The sequence below is a fragment of the Trachypithecus francoisi genome, unplaced genomic scaffold (genome assembly GCF_009764315.1).
Source record: "Trachypithecus francoisi isolate TF-2019V2 unplaced genomic scaffold, Tfra_2.0 Contig01461, whole genome shotgun sequence".
NCBI lineage: Eukaryota > Metazoa > Chordata > Mammalia > Primates > Cercopithecidae > Trachypithecus > Trachypithecus francoisi.
The window spans coordinates 6,335,620-6,362,812 of NW_022681433.1; the positions used below are offsets into that span (position 1 = coordinate 6,335,620).

General features: G+C 36.4%; 1 protein-coding gene and 1 pseudogene across 35 annotated transcripts in view; one reads left to right on the top strand and one right to left on the bottom strand.

Annotated features, from left to right (window-relative positions):
* SUPT20H (SPT20 homolog, SAGA complex component) overlaps positions 1 to 27,193 on the top strand; it is a 52,188-nt gene that overhangs the window by 18,963 nt on the left and 6,032 nt on the right. For 17 of the 34 annotated variants that reach the window (XM_033234811.1, XM_033234958.1, XM_033234847.1 and 14 more), the window contains 14 exons: positions 7,289 to 7,428; positions 8,970 to 9,126; positions 9,220 to 9,276; positions 11,657 to 11,728; positions 13,200 to 13,357; positions 14,700 to 14,726; positions 15,276 to 15,308; positions 16,066 to 16,183; positions 17,056 to 17,158; positions 17,304 to 17,462; positions 19,186 to 19,492; positions 19,898 to 20,052; positions 22,392 to 22,447; positions 24,725 to 24,844. In XM_033234811.1, coding sequence (XP_033090702.1) covers positions 7,289 to 7,428; positions 8,970 to 9,126; positions 9,220 to 9,276; positions 11,657 to 11,728; positions 13,200 to 13,357; positions 14,700 to 14,726; positions 15,276 to 15,308; positions 16,066 to 16,183; positions 17,056 to 17,158; positions 17,304 to 17,462; positions 19,186 to 19,492; positions 19,898 to 20,052; positions 22,392 to 22,447; positions 24,725 to 24,844 — 1,662 coding nt within the window. The remainder of the gene's footprint in view (positions 1 to 7,288; positions 7,429 to 8,969; positions 9,127 to 9,219; positions 9,277 to 11,656; positions 11,729 to 13,199; positions 13,358 to 14,699; positions 14,727 to 15,275; positions 15,309 to 16,065; positions 16,184 to 17,055; positions 17,159 to 17,303; positions 17,463 to 19,185; positions 19,493 to 19,897; positions 20,053 to 22,391; positions 22,448 to 24,724; positions 24,845 to 27,193) is intronic. The other 17 variants (XM_033234982.1, XM_033234988.1, XM_033235048.1 and 14 more) reach the window with 7 other exon arrangements.
* Positions 9,405 to 10,707, bottom strand: LOC117096323 (annotated as a pseudogene). The gene is made up of 2 exons (XR_004442455.1): positions 10,647 to 10,707; positions 9,405 to 10,049 (listed from the first exon to the last, which is right to left on the bottom strand). The product of XR_004442455.1 is annotated as a 60S ribosomal protein L29-like (transcript).

The following is a 27,193-nucleotide window of genomic DNA, read 5'->3' on the forward strand; positions in this document are numbered from 1 at the left end:
CTGCTTATTTTTATTCAATAATTAAGTTTAATGCTTTATGTGGAAAGCTGGTATTCCTTTATGAGATCTGGAAGTTAAGGGTCTCTTTATACATGTAGTAATCCCTCAAGTTGCCTAAGATCATTTTAGGGTGAACCTGGCCTAATATGTTCAATGAGATAAAACTTAGTTCTTTATCTCCTCTCAAATAGAAGAAGAATGTTTTTACTTTGACTACAAATAGATACTGTATTTTTTTTTTTAAGTAATTCAAGTTTCTAACCCATCCTAACCTATCTTTCTTTGCCATTTATACTGGTTGCCTTGAAATGAGAGGAACTCTCTTACCCCTGAGAATAACCAGTTAACCCTCCAGTTCTGGCTCAGTGATATATGAGGGAACTTCAGAAAGTTTGTGGAAAACTGGGATTAAAAGATAAAAAATATAAACTTTTCTTCTCAGTATAAGCTCCATTAAGTTCAAGACGCTTGTAAATGATACCAACCATTTATTTAGTCCACCCCTAAAGAAGTGAGGGTCCTGGGAACTGAACCATATCAATGCAATCAGTTTTACATTATTAACTGAAGAAAAATGGGTACTTTTTAAACTTTTTTTTTTTTTAAGATTAGGAAACAAGAAGTCGGAAAGAGCCAAATCTGGACTGTAAGGTGGATACCTAATGGTTTCCCATCAGAACTCTTACAAAATTTCTCTTTTTTGATGAGAGGAATGAGCAGAGGCATTATGGTGCAGAACGACTCTGGTGAAGCTTTCCCAGGCATTTTTCTGCTGAAGCTTTGGCTAACTTTCTCAAAACACTCATAATAAGCACATTATCATTCTTTGTTCCCACAGAAAGTCAACAAGCAAAATGTCTTGAGCATCCCAGAAAACTGTTTCCATGATCTTTGCTCTTCACCTGTCTGCTTTTGCTTTGACTGAACCACTTCTGCCTCTTGGTAGCCATTGCCTTAACTGTGCTTTATTATCTTCGGTATTATACTGGAAAGAATGCTTTAGTATCTTGGTCCTACTTGTTGAACATTTCCATTGAAAACTCTGCTTTTTCAGCTGATCTGGATGCAGTGGATTTGGCACCCATCGAGTGGAAAGTTTACTCAACTTTATTTTTCTGTCAAAACTGTTCAAGCTGAACCAGTTGAGATGCCTATAGTGTTGGCTTTTGTTTCTGCTGTTAATCATTGGTCCTCTTCAATTAGGTTACAAACAAAATGAATTTTTTCCTCGTAAATTGATGTGGATGATCTGCTGCTGCAGGCTTCATCTTCAACATAGTCTTGTCCATTCTTAAAACAAGTTACCCATTTGTAAACTGCTGCTCTCTTTGAGGCATTCTTCCCATAAACTTTTCAAAAAGTGTCAATGATTTCACAATTCTTCCATTCAGGCTTCACCATCAATTTGATGTTTGTTCTTGCTTCAGTTTTAGCAGGATTCATGTTGCTCTGGTAGAGGCTGTTTTCAAACTGATGTCTTATCTTTCTTAGTGTTTCAAACTAGGTTCTGTTCAGACATATTATAACAGCTTAGTACATATTTATTTTGGTGCAAAAAGTTTTGAAACCTATGTATAGTTTTTTCTTAATATTCATTTTTCATAAACTTTTAAAGACCCCTTGTATATGAGATGCCTACTCCAAAAAGTGTTCAGTTGTCTGTGACTATAGTGAGGAATAATTACCAAGTCAAAAGAAAATATCAGTAATGGTAGTTATCCTTTCTGTGACGTGATTATAAAATAAGCTTCAATTCATCAATAACTACCAAGTATTGTGTTTTGCTTTGGGCTATAATGTCATCTGCAAAAAGATTAAAAGCAATCAAAAGAATATTAGACAACAGAAAAACTCATTGGTTACCATCAGAGTTTGCTAGGGCATCAGTTTCTTACTCTGAGGATTGCTAAAGGAGAGAATATAGTATTTATTCTGCCCTTCTTGTTATGAACTGTTTTTTAGGCAGCCAAGTAAGTGAGGGAAAATTCTTAGGAAAATTTCCAGCTAATAGGTGCAAAAGAAATAATAGACTTTTGAAAAATAAAAGTTTTAAAGTCTTAATGAAGTAATGAATCTAGATAACAGTAATTCTTGGATGTGAAAACTGTTAGATGATAGGTTAATGGGGAATTTTGTAATGTAGCAATCTGATTAAACCCACTGATTGGAGATGGAACAGTTAATTATTGTGTACCTCCCGGTTTGATGCAAGAGACATTGTACAACAGAGGTAATAGCACCAATAAAGAACTCTTGTCCAAAAAAAAAAAAAAAAAAAAAAGGAGCCCATATTAAATCAAGCTGCTAGTTACAACTAGCAGTTTATAGGAATTCAGTGAATAAAATAAACTCTTAAGTAACACAACGAGGAAGAAACCAGCCAGATCTAGTTAATGTACATGCAAAAGCAATTGGTTAATTCTAACAAATTATTATTTAACAATATTATTAATTGATTCACTTTAAAAAATAGCCTTAGCTATCAAGATATTTCAGAGGTTAAGCAAAGTAATAGGATTCAGTAAAGTACATTATGTGATAACAGTAAAGAGCCTGTATGTACTTTGGAATTGGGTATATAGAGTTCACTCAATATTAGCAGAGTCATTTTTATTCTTGTAATATAGTTGAGTCTAGGATGGGACTATTACTTCACAGTTACTAAAAAAGGCCATAACCCTTTATGACCCTATAGGTTTTGTGAGAGCAGAATATTTTGTTTTGCTCACTACTTTATCCCCAACTCCTGTAAAGGTGCCTAACACATCATAGGTGCTCAAATACTTTCTTGAATTAATGAGTAGCCACTCTTAAAATCTGACCGATTCCATACTCTACAAATTATAGGCATACCTCAGAGTTATTGTGGGTTCGATTCCAGAGCACTGCAGTAAAGCAAATACTGCGATAAAGCAAGTCACGTGGACTTTTTGGTTTCCTCGTGTATAAAAAGATTACATTTACACTATATAGTTGACCTTGAACGACACAGTGGTTAGGGGCAGTGGCCCTTATGCAGTCGAAAACCCATGTATAACTTCTGACTCCTCTTCTAATACTTAACTACTAATAGCCTATTGACTGGGAAGCCTTACTGGATTTTGTTTTTTTGTTTTGTTTTGTTTTTGAGACAGAGTCAGGTTGTAACTCAGGTTGCAGTGCATTGGCACAGTCTCAGCTCACTGTAACCTCTGCCTCTCAGGCTCAAGTGATCCTCCCACCTCAGCCTCCTGAGTAGCTGGGACTATAGGTGCATGCCACCATGCCCAGCTAATTATTTTTATTTTTGGTAGAGACAGGACTTCACCATGTTACCCAGGCTGATCTCGAACTCCTGAGCTCAAGCGATCTGCCCGCCTGGGACTCCCAAAGTACTGGGATTACAGATGTGAGCCACCATACCTGGTGATTAACATGTATTTTGTATGTTAATATGGATTGTGCTCTGTATTTTTACAATTAATTGTTAGAGAAAAGAAAACATTAAGAAAATCATAAGAAGAGAAAATTTGTTTACTATTCAATAAGTATATCATATTTTTTTTTTTTTTTTTTTGAGACGGAGTCTAGCTCTGTCGCCCAGGCTGGAGTGCAGTGGCGCGATCTTGGCTCACTGCAAGCTCCGCCTCCTGGGTTTACGCCATTCTCCTGCCTCAGCCTCCCGAGTAGCTGGGACTACAGGCGCCCGCCACCTCACCCGCTAGTTTTTTGTATTTTTTAGTAGAGACGGGGTTTCACCGTGTAGACCAGGATGGTCTCGATCTCCTGACCTCGTGATCCACCCGTCTCGGCCTCCCAAGTACTGGGATTACAGATGTGAGCCACCATACCTGGTGATTAACATGTATTTTGTATGTTAATATGGATTGTGCTCTGTATTTTTACAATTAATTGTTAGAGAAAAGAAAACATTAAGAAAATCATAAGAAGAGAAAATTTGTTTACTATTCAATAAGTATATCATATTTTTTTTTTTTTTTTTTTTTGAGACGGAGTCTAGCTCTGTCGCCCAGGCTGGAGTGCAGTGGCGCGATCTCGGCTCACTGCAAGCTCCGCCTCCTGGGTTTACGCCATTCTCCTGCCTCAGCCTCCCGAGTAGCTGGGACTACAGGCGCCCGCCACCTCACCCGGCTAGTTTTTTGTATTTTTTAGTAGAGACGGGGTTTCACCGTGTAGACCAGGATGGTCTCGATCTCCTGACCTCGTGATCCACCCGTCTCGGCCTCCCAAAGTACTGGGATTACAGGCTTGAGCCACCGCGCCTGGCCTCAATAAGTATATCATATTAAAGGTCTTCATCCTCATCATCTTCACATTGAGTAGGAAGAGGAAGAGGAAAACTTCATCTTGCCAGTTCTCTTGGCAACTTCCAGAGATCGAGACCATCTCGGCCAACACGGTGAAACCCCGTCTCTAAAAATAGAAAAATTAGCCAGACACGGTGTTGTGTGCTTGTAGTCCCAGCTACTCAGGAGGCTGAGGCAGGAGAATCACTTAAACCTAGGAGGCGGAGGTTGCGGTGAGCTGAGATCATACCACTGCACTCCAGAGCAACACTCTGTCTCAAAAAAAAGAAAAGAAAAAAACTCCTGTGTAAATGGACTGCATAGTTCAAATTCATGTTGTTCAGGAGTCTACTATAGACTCTTAAGGGTGCCATAGCATTATGTTTAAAAAAACAACTTATATACATTAATTTAAAAAAACTTTATTGCTAAAAAATGCCGATGATCTTCTGAACCTTCAGGGAGTCATAATCTTTTTGCTTGTGGAAGGTATTGCCTGGATATTAATGACTGCTGACAGATCAGGATCTGACAGATTGGGATGGCAGTGGCAGTTTTTTAAAAGACAACAGTGAAGTTTGCCCCATCGATTATTTCTTTCATGAAAGAGTTCTCTATAGCATGTGATGCAGTTTTACCCTACAGTAGAACATCTTTCAGAATTGGGGTCAGTTCTCTAAAACCCTGCCACTGCTGTGTTATTAACTAAGTTTATGTAATAGTCCAAATATTATGTCGTCATTTCAACAATGTTCACAGCCAGGAATAGATTCTATCTCAAGAAACCACTTTTGTGGGGTGCAGTGACTCATGCCTATAAATCCAGCACTTTGGGAGGCCAAAGCAGACAGATCACGAGGTCAGGAGTTCGAGACCAGCCTGGCCAATATGGTGAAACTCTCTCTGCTAAAAATACAAAAATTAGCTGGGCATGGTGGTGGGTACCTGTAATCCCAGCTACTCGGGAGGCTCAGGCAGGAGAATTGCTTGAACCCAGGAGGCGGAGGTTGCAGTGAACTGCACCATTACACTCTAGGCTGGGTGACAGAGAGAGACTCTGACTCAAAAAAAAAAAAAAAAACTCTTTCTATGGTCACCCATAAGAAGCAACTCATCCATTCAAGTTTGATCATGAGATTGTAGCAATTCAGTCACATCTTCAGGCTCTCTACTTCTAATTGTATTTCTCTTGATATCACCACAACTGCAGTGACTTCTTGTCCTGAAGTCTTGAACCCCTGAGTCATCCATGAAGGTTGGAATAAACTTCTCCCAAACTCATATTAATGTTTCTGTTTTGACCTCCTCCCATGAATCATGCATTTTCTTCGTGACATCTACAATGGCAAATCCTTTCCAGAAAGTTTTTAATTTACTTTGCCCAGATCCATCAGAGGAATCACTATCTATGGCAGCTAAAACCTTACGAAATGTATTTTTTAAATATTAAAACTTAAAAGTCGAAGTTACTCCTTAATCCATAGGCTGCAGAGTGGATATTGTGTTGGCAGCTATGAAAACATTAATCCCCTTGTATGTCTTCATCAGAGCTCTTGGGTGACAAGGCCATTGTTAATGAGCAGTAGTATTTTCGAAAGAATCTTTTTTTTTTCTGAACAGTGGGTCTCTGTAGTGGCCTTAAAATATTCAGTAAACCATGTGGTAAACAGATGTGCTGTCATCCAGGCTTTGTTGTTCCATTTATAGAGCACCGATAGAATAGTAATTCTTAAGGATTCTAGGATTTTCAGAATGGTCAAATAAGCATTGGCTTCAGCTTCAAGTCACCAGCTGCATTAACCCCCAACAAGAGAGTCAGCCTGTTCTTTGAAGCTTTGAAGCCAGACATTGACTTCTCTCTAGCTATGAAAGTTCTGAATGGCATATTCTTCAAGTATCAGGCTGTCTCATTTAATTTGAAAACCTGTTGTTTAACCACCTTCATGAATTATCTTAGATCTTCTGCATAACTTGTTGCAGTTTATATATCAGCACTTGCTGCATCACCTTGCACTTTTGTGTTATGGAGACAGCTTCTACTCTTAAACCTCATGAACCAGTTTTCTGCTTCAAACTTTTCTTCTGCAGCTTCCTCACCTCTCTCACATCATAGAATTGAAGAGAATTGGGATTTGCTCTGGATTAGGCTTTAGTTTAAGCAAATGTTGCAACTAGTTTGATCTTCTATCCAGACATTTAAACTTTCTCCGTATCAGCAATAAGGCTGTTTTGCTTTTTTATCTGTTATGGATGTTCACTGGAGTAGTGCTTTTAATTTCCTTTATGAACTTTTCCTTTACATTCACAACTTGGCTAACTGGTACAAGAGGCCTAGCTTTCAGCCTGTTGTAGCTGTTTATAGGCCTTTCTCACTAAGCTTAATCATTTCTAGCTTTGGATTTAAAATGAGAGATGTGTGACTCTTTCTTTCACTTGAACACTAAGAGGCCATTCTTTGCCTAATTTAAATATTATAATGTTTCTAGGGGTAAGGAGTCCTGAGAAGAAGGAGAAAGACAGGGGAGATCCCACACTGGGGAGTGGTGGATTGGTGAAGCTGTCAGAGAACATACATCATTTCTTGATTAAGTACACATTGAGTATCACAGATCACCATAATAGATGTAATAATAATGAAAAAGTTTGAGATACAGCAAGAATTACCAAAATGTGACACAGACACAAAATAAGTGTGCTCTTGGGAAAATGGTGCTGATAGCCTTGCCCAGTGCAAAATTGCCACAGACCTTCAATATGTAAAAAGTGCAATATTTGTGAACCACAATAAAACGAGATATACCTGCATTGAATTTCCATTAGAAGTTTCTTTATGCTGTCTAGTTGCTAAACGTTTGCATGCACACTAACATTGGCACCTGAAATACTGTGTTTTACTGTAGTTCTTAGCAGAATTCCAGGGAATATTTCTAGATTAAGCTATGTATGATTACATATTTGAAAATCTTAAATCTGGTATTGACATATGCTCTTACACATTTCAGGAAGACAAACTTCTGCTTGAGAGCCAGCTCATCCTAGCTACAGCTGAACCACTCTGTCTTGATCCTTCTATAGCAGTCACCTGCACTGCAAACAGACTGCTCTATAACAAGCAAAAGATGAACACTCGCCCAATGAAACGGTAATTGCCTTTGTGGAAGGGTGAACCAAAAGACACAAGTAGCTGTAAATTTTGCTATTTATAGTATCTTTTCCCTCCAGGGTATGGTTGCTTTGATTTTGGTGGAGAAGGGTAGAGATGGGGTCTCTTTTTGTTGCCCAGGCTAGTCTTGAACTCTTGGCTTCAAGTGATCCTCCCATTTTGGCTTCCCAAACAGCTGGGAAGCATGACCAACTACACCAGCCTCTGATTTTTTTTTTTTTTTTTTGAAAATAGGATTTTTAATGGTCTTAGTTTATTTTTTTTGTATAGCATTATTATTTTTTAATGCTCTGTGCTTCAGATTGAACTGATGCATTTTCTGCAGTATTCTAAAGAATAAACTTTTTCTAAGTTTATAGTCTGTTTTCCAAAAAGGTAAAGAGGCTGAGATCAACTATGAACAGAAAGAATAATTTTTTCATTATTTTCCTAATAACGAATGACTGATTTAATTGTTGTTAATCCTATTTTTAAGGAAAGATTTTGTAATTTCAAGATTTGAGAAAATATGATCATAGTAGAAGTCAGTCAGTTATAAACTGAATCTAGGCACACCTACCTTGTGTTTTTGAAACAAACCAAGCTTATTCCTCCCTTGGCATCTTTTAAAAATGTCTCTTCAAATACTCATTCCCTGATCTTTCAGAATATTTTCTTTTCCCCACCCTCCATGGGAAACATGAGGGAATTTTTCCCCAGTAGTCACTGTGAGAACCTCTTTGAGCTCCTGAAGATAAAACCCCCAAAAGTGTGGGGGCTCCCAGTGACTAGATCCCCCTGGAGTTTTGAATCTCTCAAACACATCCACATTAGGCCTCCAGCAGTTCATCAGTTATAGTTGAGGTTCCCTACCCTGGCACTGGTTCCTGAAGAGGTTTGTGCTAATGGGTTTCTGCTTCAGCAAGCCATGATGGTCTGCGTTATTGGTTTCTCCAAGTTTGGGGCAGTGGTTTGTCTTGTGACCACATCTCTTTGATGGATCTAAGAAGAATCGTTAATTTTTCTGTTTATTCAGCTTTTTACTTGTTAGGATGAGGTGGGAACTTCCAGAGTCTTACATGCCTGTACCCGAAACTGGAAATTATCCCCTTCACCTTCATCTTTCCATAGCTAGTTCCTTCTCATCATTCCTGTCTCAGCTCACATGTCATTTTTTCAGGCTCTTTTCCTCCCCTCCCTTTCCCACTTCCCTGCCCTAGTGTTGCCCTCCTTATCCCGTATTCTCCACAGTACTCTGTTTTTTATCTTAGTGCTTCTTGGTATCTGAAATCCGAAATTATTTTATCTGTTTACTTGTGAATGTCTCCTTCCCCTCTGGACTTGATAGCTCTGTGGTGATGGGAATTTTGTTTCTTATTCATTTTTATTTCACCTGGTCCTAGGTCCTAGGATTGTGCTTGGCATGTGGCAGTGTTCTATAAACATGATTTGTACATACTCAGCAGTGACTAGTTTCAACTCACATATATTACGAGTTTCTTTTATTAGTGCCGTTTAGTTCAAATTTCTTAACGTTTCAGGTGTTTCAAGAGGTATTCCAGATCCTCTCTGAATCGGCAGCAAGATCTGTCTCATTGTCCACCTCCTCCTCAGCTGAGGTTACTTGATTTCTTACAAAAAAGAAAGGAAAGAAAAGCAGGTCAGCATTATGACCTCAAAATTTCTAAAGCAGGAAATGTAAGTATATATATTTTAAATGAAGCTTATTATGCCCAAAAACTTGTCTTATTTAGCATTTTCTGTATATTTATATTGTTTTTAACTTTTCAGTGTGTAGATATGTGGAAACGGAGTCCCTGTAATTTGGCCATACCTTCGGAAGTAGATGTAAGTCGGTTCATGAATTACTTTTTTTCATATAGTTTCTAAGTTTTACCATTTGTTTGCTTATACCTTGAGAAAACAACAACAAAAAACTTCTTTTAAAAACAAAGTGATTTAGATCATACTCTTTATTTTTTTTCCTGCCTCAGGTTTATTTGTACAAATAGCACAGGAGGACCCCAGTCCCATGCAGATGGCAGCCCGGAGGCGGGGGTAGGGGGTTGCACCAGTCCTTCTGTCCTCACGTTGGCAGACAGCGATATCTAATCTGTAGCCTTTGTAGGGGGCTGGGCACTTTTGGGAGCCTGAGCTGGAATTGAAGCTGGAGCTGCAGCCTGGGCCTTGGTTTGATTGTTGGCCTTGGCCTTTGGTGGGCAGAGCCGGAGCCCCTTGGCAATGCGAGCACGCAAGCTTGGGGTGGGCAATGTAGGCAAGTCGATCAAGCTTGCGGCTGACACCCTTTGGGATCTTGGGCTTAACCTCCTTGGGCTTTACGAGGGCCTTGATAGCCTCGGCACGTGCACTCATGGCCTTGACACTGTTGGCCTGCATCTTCTTTAGGCCCTTCTTGTTGTGCCTCTTGGCAAAGCGCATGTTCCTCAGGAACTTGGGGTCCACCCCCTTAAGAGATTCGTATCTTTGTGATCGGGGTTTCTTGATGTCATTTCTGTGCCATTTTCGGGACTGGTTGTGCGTGGTGTGGTTCTTGGACTTGCCATGTCTGCACCTTAAGCCGTGGCTCCCGAAGCGCCTAGAACCGGAAAGAGAAAGGGGCGCTCATACTCTTTTTTTAGAAACAATATGATTTATTTCAAAAAACAGTGAAAAATGATTTTTAGAAGCTGTGTATTGTTCTTTTTTCACATTAAGTCGAAAAAACAACCCCTTAATATAGTTGTGTTTGGAGCAGGAATAGTAAACAAAACAATTTTAAAATGTGGAAAAATAGAGTGTATATTACATAATCATGTGAAATCTCTCTTGTTTTCATAATATTTCATCAAAATTTCCTAATAGTGCTTGTTTCCTCGAAGTGGTTAAATTTGAAGATTAATAATACTATTTAAAAAATAAAATAAAGATTAATGATACTAGAGAAGTAACCAAGATTAGGAACATTGGATTGTATTCTTTATTGATCCATAATATACATGAATATGAATGCTTGAAGACAGAAAAGGGATATTTTGATGAGTGATCCTATATTTTTCTTTCTCCTCTGTTCTTTTTTATATTCACTCTTTATTTTCAGATTTGTTCTTCTGTTGCACCCTTTCCATGCTATAGCACATGCATTACTCTTACTATTTCTGATTTTAAAAAAAGAAAGTATTCTAAGCCCAAAGCCAGAAACAGCAGTAGACTGTATATACAACTCAAGGAAGTAAGCCATATTATCTGTTGGTAGCTTATGCGCAGTTCTTCAAGGAACATAGCCTAAGGATAGAATTTCAGTGTAAATACTAAAGGGTGGAGTTTAGCTTTGGAGGACAGAGTGGAGTACTTCCCATACCTTGATGTCCTTATGAATCACCTGGAGAGCTTGTTAAATTGTAGATTGCTACTCAGCAAGTCTGGTCTGAGGCATAAGATGCAATTCTCACAAGCTCCTAGGTTATGTGATGCTGGGGTCCATGGACCACACATTGAGTAGCAGTTGTCCTCAAAGCTTCTCAGTCTAGCTCAATCAGGAGAATCACCTAGGATATCAGTTAAACATAAGAGATTTCAAGCCCTACTCAAGATCTATGTACTTAGAATTTCTAAGGACAGACATGAAAATCTGTATTTTTAATAGGTGCCCCAGGTAAGTCTAAATTACTCTTAAGATCGTGGTTGCCAGTAAGATAATAACATTTGACTCACACAGATACCTGGGACATGTACAGAATATATGGTCAAGTCTGACTAGAAAGTGGAAAAGGTTCAAAAAATTTGATCAGCTTTAATATTTTACCTTCCATAGTCTCCCTTAGTTTTGTTGTCACTGTTACGTGACAGCTCTTATTTCAAGAAAAGCCCTGCCAAAAGGAAAAGATCCTGATCCTTATCTCTCTGACATTCCAGTTTTCCTGAAGGAAAAGCTCTAAAGGAAAAAACATACCAGCTTATGACAAAAAAATGAAGAGGCACTATCTAGAAAAGCAGCTATGTTTATTAACATTTAATTAGTTTGGTTTTATTAAAGTTGTTTTATACACATCAGAAAACTTTTAAACTACTTAAGCATAAGTAGTTGGTACTGGTTATTTAAGAATTCTTGCGCTAACAAGTATATTGTGTTGTTGAGTTACTTAGTTTCTTCTCTTTGATCAGAGTACTGATTCAGTTTTATCTGATACAGATTCTATTTTATGTGGTATTTCTTAATTTGATTGTTTAGGTGGAGAAATATGCTAAAGTGGAAAAGTCTATCAAATCTGATGACTCACAGCCAACAGTCTGGCCAGCCCATGTAAGTAATCATTGCCTATCTCTGTTTCTAATTATGCCATTTCTAATCTGGCCTCTGAATTTATTAAACATAAAGTGCAATTGCCATTAGTTTGGGACCTTTTTTCTTTTTTAAATTACTTTCTGGGAGTTCAGTTTATTACACGAAGAAACAACTATTTTGTTCATCAAAGTATGCTTTGCATTTTAAACAGCAATTTTTTATTTTTAAATTTTTTTATTTTTATTTATTTTATTTTATTTTTTTGAGATGGAGTTTGGCGCTTATCGCCCAGACTGGAGTGCAATGGTGCGATCATGGCTCACTGCAACCTCCTCCACTTCCCGGGTTCACGCAATTCTCCTGCCTCAGCCTCCTGAGTTGCTGGGATTACAGGCACCCGCCACCATACCTGGCTAATTTTTGTATTTTTAGTAGAGATGGGGTTTCACCATGTTGGCCAGGCTGGTCTCAAACCCCCGATCTCAGGTGATCCGCCCACCTTGGCCTCCCAAAGTGCTGGGATTACAGGCATGAGCCACTGCACCTGGCCTTAAAGAGCAATTTTAATTAAGAACTTCTTTTTTACTTTTGGTTTGCATATTGGTAGTTCTGATTTGTTTTGTTTCAAATTAATAAATTCTTCTAAGGATACCTTTTTGTAAGTTTCCTAATTGGAATAATAACATCTTAAAAAGAGAGAAATAGGTGTAATATTTAAATTAGGTGAACCCTAGGAGTGAAATGATGAGAGATGTTTTGTGTGTGTGATAGCAAAAGCAGACAAATGGTAAATAGAAACAGATCTGCTTTTGAAAGTTCTGTCCTTTTAATATTATTTAATATTTGCAATTCATATGTCTAGTCTGAAATTCTGCCATATTAAGCTTGGTTAAACATGCCATCAGAATTCTCCTTCCGAGAGTACCATGTAAAAAAAAAATAATCCTGTACTGCCCTCCTGAGCATAAACAGGCACGGCAGCATGAGGATCAGGGGTGCTAGCTTAGGGACAGACTGCTAACTCCCTGTGTGACCCTAGGCAATTCATTTAACCTCTGCTTAATTCCCTGACTTCTAATATGGAGATAATAACAGTGCCAACCATAAAAATATGATGAAGCTTACTTGAGGCAGTCCCTGTAGAGTGCTGAGAACAGTGTTTAATGTTCATTTTTATTATTTCCAATATGTATATTAATATGTGTAATAATGTGTTTAATGATGTATTCATATTGTTACATATAAGTTCATACTTCATCGTATATGTTAATGCTTTATTAAATGCATGCTGAGTGCCCATATATTTTAAGGAAAAGAGCCATGCTGTGCTTTATTCTGGTAGGCAGACTTAAACATCTTTTAGCCTAAGTACCATGTATCTTCCTATCGTCAGATACATGTTACTGTATCATTTATTCCTAATTTTTACTAATTCTTAATACCTGCCTACTTGTGAAGGTATTTATTTGAGGTGCTATGTGTTTTTCAGGATGTAAAAGATGATTATGTATTTGAATGTGAAACTGGTACTCAATATCAGAAAACAAAGCTGACCATCTTGCAGTCGCTTGGAGATCCACTTTACTATGGTAAAATACAGCCATGTAAAGCAGATGAAGAAAGTGACAGCCAGATGTCTCCATCACAGTGAGTTCTGTTACATACAAGTAACTGAAAAAAAAAAAACAAAAAAACAAGGCACCAAGAATTTATCTAGTAACTACTGATGAACCATTAATGAATAAAAATTTCTCTTTGGGAACTCACTTATTAGTTAGACCTAAGTAAACTTATTAGTAGACCTAATAACTTATTAGTAGACCTAAGTAAACTTAAGTCATAGTTACCATGTTGCTCAAGAGTTATTAAATAGCAAAAAAACCTATGGTATAATTATTTTTATGCTTGTTTTGAAGGCTGTTCCTGTGATATCCTTCTTTATATATTTATGGCACTTAGGACTTTAACCTGCGAACATGAAGTGTTTGGGCAATAGTGTGTTTAAATAGGAAGCAAGTTTACTATAAATGTAAAAAGATGCTTGGTATTTTGGCACTGCATGTAAGGGCACAGACTCAATGCTTATTGTAGTTATTGACCCTACATATTAATACATAAAAATATAGATGATCTTCCAGAATGTGTGAACTACATATATTTGGTACTGTCAGTATTGAGTTTTATTTTGTTTTACTATGTTTGGTTTTTTTAATCAAATTGATGCTGTTTTGAAAAAAAGAAAAAAGCTCAGCAGAAAAGGATGGGGGTCAGGTCTATGTTAATTGTAAAGCCTTTACTTACACAAAATACTAATTGAATCTACAGTAGAAAGGTGGATTTTAAAGAGCAACCTCACCAATATTTAGGTAAAAGTCAATGAAAGGAAATAACAGAATCCTCAGCTTCTTTTTTCACATGACCAGTTTTTATTGTTGTAAAAGGATCAGATGTTTTGATTACATGCATTTTCTTCTTTTTTTTTTTTTAAGTTATAGACATCATAACAGTTTATTTCTGAATCCTCAGCATGCATTTCTGAGGAAGCCATTTTTTTTCTTTATTTTTATTTTAGCTATAGGGGTTATGTGTGCAGGTTTGTTACAGAGGTATATTGTATGATGCTAAGGTGTGGGTTTCTACTGATCCCATCACCCAGGTAGTGAATATAGTACCCAATATTGATTACTTATATTTAAAAAAATCTTCAACTTAAAGATAACATATATTGGCCATTTTTAATTTATTAACTTATTTTTGTAGAACACAAGGGTGATACATGTTCTTTTGTGAAAAAATTGGTCTATAGAGCCAAATGACTAATTTGTTTGACAGGAAGAGAATTGAATTTTTTACCTTTGCATCAGAGTAGCTGCATGATTTATTATTTTCCAGTCATTCTTCCGTACTCATGAAATACTTTATTGAATAAACTATGAAGTTAATGTTTGAGCTGCATTAACTAAGCTTTTTTTTACATTTTATATTTCAGCTCCTCCACAGATGATCATTCAAATTGGTAATTAAAAAATAAACTATTTTAATCTGTTAAGAAATTACATAAATATCAAACTCTTTAAAAAGACTTGCTAAAGATATTTTATTTGAATCGGTGATAAATATGTATACCTTGTTTGAAATATATTCTAAGGATCTGTTATGTAGACATTTAATTCTAAAATCACAGGTTAAAGTGAGAGGAAGGCCAAAGACCTTTCCACATGGTAATTCAGTGATTTTGCTTTAGCGTCAATAGTTGTAAGGGTATATAGCACTTGGTAACTTTCAGCCCAGATTATGTTTTAATAAATAAATTTTGTGCCAAAAGAAATATCCCTTAATTAAATCAACCAAATTATTCACATTGTTTCATAATGCATGCAAAATTTCGTCATTGTTTCATATGTGTAAATGCATTAAAAAATTTTGTTTCCATATCTTGGTAGATTTAATACCAGTTTATATTATTGTGACTAAAACATGGAAGATTTCAAAAGTAATCCCAAGGCTTCTTAAGACAACTCTTAGCTAATACTTTTCTCTCTCTTTTTTTCCTTAAACATTTTAGGTTCGTTATTGGATCAAAAACTGATGCCGAGAGGTAAAAATATTTGCATCTCTATTTTGGTCGGGATGGATATGAAAAATTTTTCACCCTTATAGGATAGAGAATACTTTACTAGGAGTTAAAAACATTGATTTTGGTTATGCTATTAACCATATTTACACTGTTTAATATTTATGGGCCTCTGTTGTAAAATTAGGGCATTGGACAGTAAAACCTCTAAGGTCTTTTCCAACTTTAAAATCTTATCGATTCTAGAAAAATGAAAGCTTGTGATACGCCAAACTATTAAGAATGGTTCTTTTCATGGGATGAGATTTTGAGGGGACTTAAATGCATTTTTCCAATGTTTATAATACCTAGGATTTTTTTTCATAGAATTAAGAAAACAAAAAAAAAGTTTAAAATATAGTTTTGTTTTAAATAAGAAAACTTAGACATATCTAGTGTAGCTAAGGAAGATGATTTCTAGATAGTACTTTAATCAGAATCTAAGAAAGGAATTGAATATTTTCTTTGGCTGCTTATTACTTAAGTAATCCCTGCAATTTCTGTATTAGAAATAAGATATTGAAAGTATATCTTTAGATTGTTATTTAGCAAAATGTTTTGGACAATTTGTCATTGAACAGTTTAAATATATGTACTTTTAACACAAAGATAAATCACCTAATTTTAATTTTTATATTGATAGAACTTTCTTTTTGCCATTAATAGTCATTATTTCCTATAAAATAAATTCATGTTTAAAACAGGTTATCTAATCTTTACCTGTTTTCTCCTGATATTTTAGGGTAGTCAATCAGTACCAAGAATTAGTCCAGAATGAAGCCAAATGTCCGGTCAAGATGTCACACAGCTCCAGTGGCTCAGCCAGTCTGAGTCAGGTTTCTCCAGGGAAAGAAACAGAAGTGTGTTTCGTTAATGTTACTTCTTTGTGCCCAGTTGTTTCACAAGTAATCTGAGAAATGTTAAGAATCATTTTTTGAGGCTGGGCACAGTGGCTCATGCCTGTAATCCCAACACTTTGGGAGGCCGAGGTGGGTGGATCACCTGAGGTCGGGAGTTCAAGACCAGCCTGACCAATATGGTGAAACCCTGTATCTACTAAAAATACAAAAATTAGCTGGGCGTGGTGGCGCACACCTGTAATCCCAGCCACTCGGGAAGCTGAGACAGGAGAATCTCTTGAACCCCAGAGGTGGAGGTTGCAGTGAGCCGAGATAATACCACTGCACTCCAGCCTGGGCAATCGAGCGAGAGTCCATCTAAAAAAAAAAAAAAGAATCATTTTTTGAGGAGCAGCAGTATTGTTTAGTTTTGTTTTTACTTTTACCTTTTTTAAAAATTTCTTTATGACATAATTTTTAAATGTACACAAAGATAAAAGGAAAATTATAATGAACACCTGTGTTCTAGTCATTTGGCTTCAATAGCTATTATTTTCCTTTAATGGATAGGTATGGAAGGGTGGAAACTTTGCTTTCATCTTACTCCTCTGCCTTTCTCCCTAAAACTCCCTCTTCCCACCCTATTACTCAGAAATCTTTTCCTCATTCTTTATGTGTACTGTAATATATATTTCATGGGTGTTGTGAAATTTTCTCTGTAATGCATACAGTATTCAATCTGTAACCACTGAGAGCACTTTGCAGAGTTAAAAATCTGGGATTTATAGCAGTACTAATTTTATTTAATAAACTATGAAGTTAAATATACATTTCATCTGGGGTTTATAGCAGGATTAATTTTAACAAGTATGCTTAATGTCACTGTCTTTTAGCAAACTGAAACCGTGTCAGTTCAGTCTTCAGTGCTGGGGAAGGGCGTAAAACATCGACCCCCACCAATCAAACTGCCCTCAAGCTCAGGAAATAGTTCCTCAGGTATTACATTTCTTAGTTTTTTGCAGTCTAGAATAACAAACATTATAGAGTCCTAATCTCTTTTTAAAACTTTGCCCCATTTTGATTTCTACAGTTCACAGAATTTTGAATTATAAATTTAGGAAATAACTTTTATGTTCTTTAGGTAACTATTTTACACCACAACAGACAAGCAGCTTTCTCAAATCTCCAACTCCTCCTCCTTCTTCAAAGCCATCAAGTATTCCTCGGAAATCATCTGTGGATCTCAATCAAGTTAGCGTGCTTTCTCCAGCTGCCCTATCACCTGCCAGCTCATCACAAAGTGAGTCATAACTTAAATTCTTCATTAAATCTTCATAAGCTTTTGCATTAGTGTTTCTTAAGACAGCTTTTTTCAACTTGTGAAGTAGTGATATCTGAATGTACTGTGTACCCAACATGTATAAGTTGCTAGAAGCTTCAGGCAGAGCTCTTGTTGATTGTATGTATTATGTCTCTACTGTAATTGTACTTGTTTTTCTGTATCTATGTATGCATTCTGCGTATACCTTTCTTACAGACTTACAATCTACACATCTCCTTAAAAAAATAACCTGGTAGTTACATGTGGCAATAAGATTTCAAAATATTTTTTATTCCAGTGTACCCTAGGATCATTTTACATATTTATGTAAATTGTGTGGCTGATATGAAAAAAATGTCATAAGAGTTGTTGCTGCAGGTCCTATCTTTGTGTATATGTAAGAAGTCGACTAGTTCCAAGGTGGTGATACAATAAACTGAAAAACAATATTTCAAAAACACTCCTACACTCTTTTATAAATTGTTGTCAGTTACTAAAATGTGATGATGATCATAAAGCATTATTCTGAAGATACTGAAATGTAATTTTTACTACTGAATACTTTTTTTTTTAACATCAGGAAGAGTTATACAAGAATGCTAGCATTAGTTTGGGAGAATTTCTTCAAATTAGTAAATATCTGGAAGTACCAATTTGGGGGAAAAAGTCATTCCAGTTTTTTAGATTTTTTGTAGATAGCTAATATATGCTGAAAGTTTTAGTACACTGCACAGTGATAGGGTGGTCTTCGCATTAGATATAAACATCTTCATCTTGATAGCTCAAAAGGTGTAATTTTTCTGCCTTCTTGTTTTGCACAAAGAAAAATATATAAATTTTCTGAAAGTCTTATTCACACTTCTTATGTTGTGGGTATGGATTATGGTAATCTACTGCACACAGTTGTTACTTTAAGTAAGGGTTGAGTGACAGCTTCTGGACATTCACATTTCTTTCCTTTCTTTCTGCAGGACATGAAAGCTAAAAAAGAAAACACCTCAAGAGCTTTTGGTTTTACTTTTTTGGTTTTTGTTTTTTTGTTTTTGTTTTTTAAAAAATTGATAAACTGTGCATACTTCATTCACAACAGATTTTCTATACATTCTACATTTAAACAGAAGTACACAGTTACTGTTAAAGATGCAGTATTATCTATCAGACGTTTACTTTATTACTGTTTTTTGTAAATTTGTTTGTCAGGATAAACTTGATGTGTTAGGAATTAAACATGTATATTTAGGTGCCAAATATGATTGTTAACCATATGTAACTTATTAAATATGTTCACAGTTTATCTCAGACTTTTACACTAAATAAGCAATATTTTTAAATGAAGTCTTGAATTAGTACATCGTAAATAACAAATTAATTTGAATTCCTTTTGAACTTTTTAGGCCAAAGGCAGCATGTAGGAAACTTAACTTTTAAATGGGTATTGTGGTAGAATATAACTGTATATTTTTACTGTTACTGCAATAGCATCTTTAATGGGCTTTTTAGGTGATATACTGCATCCTTAATTGTAATTGAGTGTAGCAACACTCATGTATCATGTGTAGAAATTAACACTTGCAGTTAACTGCTTTAAAAAAAAAAAAAACTAGAACAAATTGTCAGTGCTAAGTAAGATTCCATTAACCTTATTTTAAAAGGACTGGCCATTTATAACAAACTAGCAATTTTTATTTTTCTCAATGAGCAGGATCTGGAACTCCTAAGCCATCTACTCCTACACCAACCCCTTCATCGACCCCACACCCTCCTGATGCTCAGAGCTCAACTCCTAGTACCCCTTCAGCTACCCCTACTCCCCAAGATTCAGGCTTCACCCCTCAGCCCACTTTGTTAACTCAGTTTGCTCAGCAGCAAAGGTCTCTGAGCCAGGCAATGCCTGTAACAACCATTCCTCTTTCCACCATGGTAACATCTATAACTCCAGGAACCACGGCCACCCAGGTCATGGCAAACTCTGCTGGACTTAACTTCATCAATGTAGTGGGCTCTGTTTGGTAAGTTTGCTTTGATGTTCTGATTTTTTTTTTTTTTTTTAAGATAGTTTCACCGTCTAAATAAATTCTTAATTTGTGAAATTAAGAACAAACTGCCTATTACTCAGACTGAAAGGCAATAGTTTAAATATGGACAGAAGCTGCCTATGTGTGTTTTAATTTTAAATAATACATCTGTTAACTGCACTAAGATGATACCTCATCTTATTGTTTTTGTTTTTTGATACTTCATCTTGACAGCAGCTTAGAGTTTCCTGTTTATCTTCTGCATTGCCTTTGATATTTATGACCAATAAATAACTAGTTGTGCTTGCTTAGTAGTTTTGTTTTTTAATCTGAGGAATTGTGTGGCTGACCTTTTTCCTTTTACAGTGAAGTTTAATGCTTTGTCTTATTCTCCTGCAGTGGGGCCCAGGCTTTGATGAGTGGTTCAAACCCCATGCTGGGCTGTAACACTGGTGCCATAACTCCTGCAGGAATAAACCTGAGCGGCCTTCTACCCTCAGGAGGTCTGCTACCAAATGCATTGCCCAGTGCAATGCAGGCAGCTTCTCAAGCAGGTCAGAATGTTGGAAATAATAACCTCTAAAAAAAAAAAAAAATTAAAGTATATGCTAAAGTAAAAATGTAATTTTAAGAATGATGCTAAAGGCAGTTAATGTCATTATTTCATGAAGCGTAGTATCACATGTATTTCATTTCAAAAGCCTTTAAAGTTCTGGCATTTGAATTAAAAGCCATCCAGCAATCAACTTCTTTGGAAAACTTGGTAAGCCTGTGAGTCTGTGCAAATCTTTCTTTTGCTTTCCAAATAATAAAATTAATTTTGGTAGTCTTATTTTCATTGTAGTTATATTCCAGGGAATATTAATGTATTTTGAAAATATACATTGTGCACAAGAGGCATCTGCATCGCAGTTAAGAGCCTGGATTCTGGAGCCAAACTACCTCAGCTTGAATCACAGTTGTACAACTTATCATTTGTGTAATATTGAGAAAGTTACCTTTGTGTCTAATTTTCCTCATAAATAAAATGGAAATAGCAATAATAACTTACCTCATAGTCATGAGGATTAAATGAAATATAATACAGATTATGTGCTTAAACTGTGCCTGAGACATGATAAGCATTCTTAAGAGTAGTTATTACCTGTACAGGAAAACAGTTATAACTTGTGCTTATTTTTTTTGATGCTCTTTAAAAGAATGTATTATAATATCTTGAAACAATTCAGTTTCACTTGAGGAAAAATTTAATAGGAGAAACAATGTAGAAAAATTCATTAAAAACTTTCTTAGTTATGAGAAAGAGAACCCAGAAAATATAATTAAACATATTAACATGTTGCTGTAATTTCCTCATTCTAGCTAGTGTTGTTATTTTTTTGTTTTGTTTTGTTTTTGGAGACGGAGTCTCGCTCTGTCGCCCAGGCTAGAGTGCAGTGGCGTGATCTCCGCTCACTGCAAGCTCCGCCGCCTCCCAGGTTAACGCCATTTTCCCACCTCAGCCTCCCTAGAAGCTGGTACTACAGGCGCCCGCCACCACGCCCGGCTAATTTTTTTTGTATTTTTGGTAGAGACGGGGTTTCACCGTATTAGCCAGGATGGTCTCGATCTCCTGACCTCGTGATCCGCCCACCTCAGCCTCCCAAAGTGCTGAGATTACAGGTGTGAGCCACCATGCCTGGCCTAGTATTCTTATTTTAATAAGCATAAGTGTGCTTTAGTGCCAGAAGTCCTAGAAATGGACTTCACATCTTGAATTTAGGATATTTACATGTAACTACTAGTTGTACCAGTTACATGTGGCTTCACTTGCTAAACTGGGGCTTTACAGAAGTCACTAAATTTTTCCCTCTTAGCCTCAGTTCAGTTCGCTCTCAAGTGGGAATAAAAATATCTTCAGTTGGTACTTAAGAGAAATAAATGAAGTATGAAAGTGACTTTGGTAAGCTAGAAGGCATTATACAGATATCATCCAGTTTTAAATGGGGGTTAAGCCATTTTCTTAAATGAGAATTTTTCCAGAGAGGGATATTTTTACCAAATTTCAGTTTCTTATACAAGGCTTTGCTAATATTACATGTGCATTTCTTGCCTTAAATCTTTTTTTAAAAAAAGATCTGATAGAGAACTAGATACATTTTTAAATAGTGTTCAGATTGGTGTATTTTGTTAGCAAAATATTTGCATATCTTGAGACCAGGATCACCACACTACAGCACACAGCCTAAGCTAGGAATGGTTACTACATTTTTAAAGGATTGTGAAAAGAAAATGCAGCAGAGGCCATTTGTGCTCACAAAGCCTACATGATGGCCCTTTACTGAAAAAGTTTGTCACCCCCAGCTTTAAGATATGCTCTGTGTTATGTAACAGATTTTTTAGGATTATGTTTAGAGTTAACAGAGCACTGTTTCCTGACTCTCAGTTTTGATCTTATACACAAATTGCAACATTCTTTAGCATTCTGATTAACATTTGTAGTTAAAAAAAAAAATAGCATAGAGCATACCAGTTCTTAAAGATGTGATTATTTTAGTATACTGTGTAGCACTGAGAAATGTAAATAGATGCCAGTACCTGGAATGTATTTGTACAGCAGTGATAGTTTTGTTATATTCATGGTGTTCACATAATTCTTGATTACTGTTTGTTCAGCCAACAGTCAGAAGAATGAAAAAGAAGTCCCAGTTTCTGAAAGATAGACTATAATGTACACCTGGTGCTTCACAACTTTGAATAAAATCTCAGTATTGATATTTTTGAAGTATGGAAAATAAGCACATCTATGCAGAGAGTACATAAAATTATTGTACTTACATATACTAAAGTATAAATTATTTTCATGTGTAATAAATATAACAATTCTGTTATAACCATGCGTTTTATTTAACAGGTGTCCCATTTGGTTTAAAAAATACTTCAAGTCTCAGGCCCTTAAATCTCCTCCAGGTAAACGTGAAATCCTGCTTTTGATTAAATTTTTTGTATATTGAATTTTTTTCTAAACAATGTGTATCTATATGTATCAGCACTTGAAATTCTGAGGTCTGTTTAGATTCTTCTAAGGGTGTGGTTATTATTGCTACCTTTGTATGATCAAGTGGATAAAGAGGAAGAATCAGTATCCTATATACCACACTTTGGCTCCAGTAGCCCTGCCTAATTAAGAACTAGCTGTGCCAATGGGGAGAATTTACACCTACCAAGGAGGATACTTCCCTACAATAATAATAGTGGATATATTTAGAAAATAATTGCTTTCCCAACAGATGTTTTATGTATGCATAGATGTAATACTGTTTTTTGTGCTTGAAGGAGATTTAAAAAATAGGTATGTGTGCGGTACGCGGTGGTTCACACCTAGAATCCCACCACTTTGGGAGAGCCAGGTGGGTGGATTGCTTGAGCTCAGGAGTTCGAGACCAGCCTGGGCAGTATGGTAAAACCCCATCACTACAAAAAATTAGCCAGGCATGGTAGCATGCATCTGTAATCCCCGCTACTCGAGAGGCTGAGGTCAGAGGATCACTTGAGGCCAGGAAGTCGAGGCTGCAGTGAGCTGACATTGCGCTACTGCATTCCAGCCTAGGCAACAGAGTGAGATCCTGTCTCAAAAGAAAAAAAAGAGGGGTTGAATTTACAACATTCCTGGTGTTATGCTAAGTCCTCTAATTTAAAGAAGGAGCAAGCTTTAAGCTAGTAGTTTGGAAAATGGATAGACGTGAATATAAAGATCTGGATATATAATGTAGTAGAGCTATGGATTGATGGAAAATAACAATAACAGATCAGCCACCCTGGTATTCAGGATTAACAAATAGGGAAATTCTCATTAGAGCTAAAATTTAAAACTTATTTCCTATACACGATGCAGTATGTTTGCAGACTAATTGCAGACCAATATACTTACAGTATGGACAAGCCCACAGATTGCATTTGTTTATTTAGCCTACCTTCCGGCATATTGCTGTTGAAGTTTTCTTAGGGATCAGTCTCAGTGTTAACAGGCATGGAAATCCTTTAGTTCATTATATTTTTCTACATTTACTATACACCGATTGAGGAAGGAACATTTGATCTGTGCTGTGTCCATATTTACCTAATGATGAGCTGTGATAGATATAGATAGATATTTTGACCCAAGGATTTTTTTTTTTTTTTTTTTTGTACTATATAGAACCTAAGAGTTCTGTATTTGGTATTTTCTTGGACATTCTCTTAAGGACTTCAAAGTGGTCCATATATAAACCCCTATAGCTTAAAATAGAAAAACTATTTGTTTTTTGGTGCATTTGACAAGCATTGTTTTCCTTTTTAACCTGGAGTTTTCTGAGTGCTTCTTTAAAAATTGTTTTTATATTTGGATTAATTAAATTCGAATTAGATTTGAATGAAAGAGAAAGTAGTGGTTTCCAAAATAAATATGGACAACTAAATGCACTTTTTTTTCAACTTTGAAATTCCTCACTGTGTTATATAAAAGATCTTGTATAGTATTTTTGTGTTTTTGGCAAAACTAGAACCAATTTATGAGGGGTGGTTTTTCACAGTATACATTTCTGATTCATAAGCTGTTTGTTTGTACTTTCTAATGTATTTAATGCTCTTTCGTATTGTTGTATAAAAAGAGTGAAATAAAAAATAGCATGTGAATTGGGATAGCTAACTACTAGCTTGAAGCAGAAAAAATTTATGTTTAAGAGTATTAACATACTTGGGAGCCCAAAGTAATAGGACTTTAAAATTGTATCTAAATAGGTCTTTTTTTTTTTTGAGGCGGAGTCTCGCTCTGTCGCCCGCACTGGAGTGTAGTGGCCGGATCTCAGCTCACTGCAAGCTCCGCCTCCCGGGTTTACGCCATTCTCCTGCCTCAGCCTCCTGAGTAGCTGGGACCACAGGCGCCCGCCACCTCACCCGGCTAGTTTTTGTATTTTTAGTAGAGACGGAGTTTCACCGTGTTAGCCAGGATGGTCTCGATCTCCTGACCTCGTGATCCGCCCGTCTCGGCCTCCCAAAGTGCTGGGATTACAGGCTTGAGCCACCGCGCCCGGCCCTAAATAGGTCTTTATTTTAAGGGCAGCCAACTTTTTTTTTTATTTACCTGTTTCCTCAACTATAGGAGTGACACATAGCAAATGATCCAAAAATATTTGTAGAATAAAGAAATTTAAATATTTGATATAAAATCATATGAGATTGGTTAATTTTTGTTTAAATTCTTAATAGCTTCCAGGTGGTTCACTTATTTTTAACACTCTGCAGCAGCAGCAACAGCAGCTCTCCCAGTTTACACCACAACAACCTCAGCAGCCCACAACTGCTAGTCCTCAACAGCCAGGGGAGCAGGTATGGGTTTTCTAGCCTTCCATATGCTTTTACATCGAATTTATAACATTTTTTGGTATATTCCAAGCATACTTCATGTGCTTTGTTAGTGTAAACATTTCCTGTACTGTTTTTGTTAACAATAGTAGCAATCAGCTATTGGGCGCGTATTCCTAATAAAACAGTCATACCATACTGAATAGATGATATCACCTGCATCTTGCATAGATGATTGAGATTCAGGTAAATGGCTTGCTCATAGCCATACAGTGAGTGGCAGAGTCAGAGATTCAAACCTAGGTCTTTCCCTATCGCTCATGTATTTTCTACCCCATCATTATCTTTCTGTTTTTAGGATTGTGTTGCTATTGGAATAAAGATATCCCTATTATTATAAAATGTAGGGCAGTGGGAACACAGACAAAAACAAACGTTTACACTGCCAGAGAGAATGAAATTGAATAAGAACTGCAATAAATGACAGTAGAAGAAGGAAGTACAAGTGTTTCTAAACTTTGGGTACACTGGAGTCATCTGGGAAATTTAAAAATACTGATTCCTGGGTCCCACATCCAGAGTTTCTCTATCTCACAAATTATATGAAATATTCACCATTAATCCTTTTGCCCAATTTTCCCCAGTCAGGTCTTAGTTGGATAAAGCTCATCCTCTAATAGAGTCCTCAGGAAGGGCACATTAAAAACTTGCTGTTTTTTCATTCTGAACACATTAAAGATTGCTTGGCTAGGTATAAAATCTTTGATTTTCTTTAAAAAAATTAATTTTTAAATACACATAAAATTTACCACTTTAACTTTTTTTTATTTTTTGAGACGGAGCCATGTGCTGTTGCCCAGGCTGGAGTGCAGTGGTGCAATCTTGGCTCACTGCAACCTTCACCTCCTGGGTTCAAGCGATTCTCCTGCCTCAGCCTCCCAAGTAGCTGGGGCTACAGACGCATGCCACCACACCCGACGTTTCAACGTGTTAGGATGGTCTTGGTCTCCTGACCTTGTGATCCACCACCTCGGCCTCCCAAAGTGCTGGGATTACAGACGTGAGCCACCACACCTGGCCAAAATTTACCATTTTAACTTCCTAAGTGTGCAATTCAGGAGTGTTGTGTATTCACATTGTTGTGCAACAGATTTCTATTATAGAACTCTTTCATCTTGCAAAACTGAAACTATATCCGGTAAATAACAACTCTATTTCCTCCTCCCCTCAGCCACTATTCTACTTTATGTTAGTATGAGTTTGACTATTCAAGATACCTCATATAAGTGCAATCATATAGTTATTTGTCCTTTTGTATCTGACTTACTTCACTTAGCATAAAGTCTTCAAGGTTCATTCATGTTATAGCATGTGTCAGAATCACCTTTCTTTTTCATGGTGAATAGTACTTGTATATACCATATTTTGTTTATCCATTCATCCACTGATGGATACTTGGGTACCTTCCAACTTTTGGCTATTGTAAATAATGCTAGTGTGAATGTGAGTATACAGATCTCTTTGAGACCCTGTCTTCGGCTCTTCTGGATATATACCCAGAAGTTGGATTGTTGGTACATGTGGTGATTTTTAATTTTTTAAGAAGCATCATACTGTTTTCCATAGTGACTGTACCATTTTACCCAATTCCCATCAACAACATACAAAGATCTCAATTTGTCCAAATCCTCGCCAACTCTTGTTATTTGCTGGTGGTGGTTGGGTCTTTGGGGAATTTTTTTTTTTTTTTTTTAGCAGCCATCCTGATGGGTGTGAAGTGATAATCTCATTGTGGTTTTGATTTGCATTTCCATAATGATTAGTGGTGTGAAGCATTTTTTCATATGCATGTTGGCCATTTGTATATCATCTTTCGAGAAAAGTCTATTCAGGTCCCTTGCCCATTTTTTTTTATCAGATTAATTTTTGTTGTTGGATTGTAGGAGTTCTTCATTCTTCATATACACATATATCAGATGTTTGATTTGCAGATATTTTCTCCCATTTGTTGTCTTTTCACTTGATTGCATCCATTGCACAGAAGTTTTTAAAATTTTAATGTAGTTCATTTTCTCTTTTTACTTTTCTTGCCTGTGCTTTTGGTATCATATTGAAGATCATTGCCAAATCCAATGTCCTGAAGCGTTTTCACTTGCTTTCTTCTAAATGTTCTCTAGTTTTAGGTCTCCTTTAAATTTATTAAAAATGCTTCCTACAGTTGACTTGCTTTGTATGTTTTTGAGAAATCTGATGCCAGTCTGATTATCTTGCTCTTGTAAGTTTATTTAAGCAGTTTGTCTAGAGGCCCTGAATGTTTGTCTAGTATTTTCACTGGTGTATGTGTCAGAATTGATTTTTCCATGTTTTTCCTGT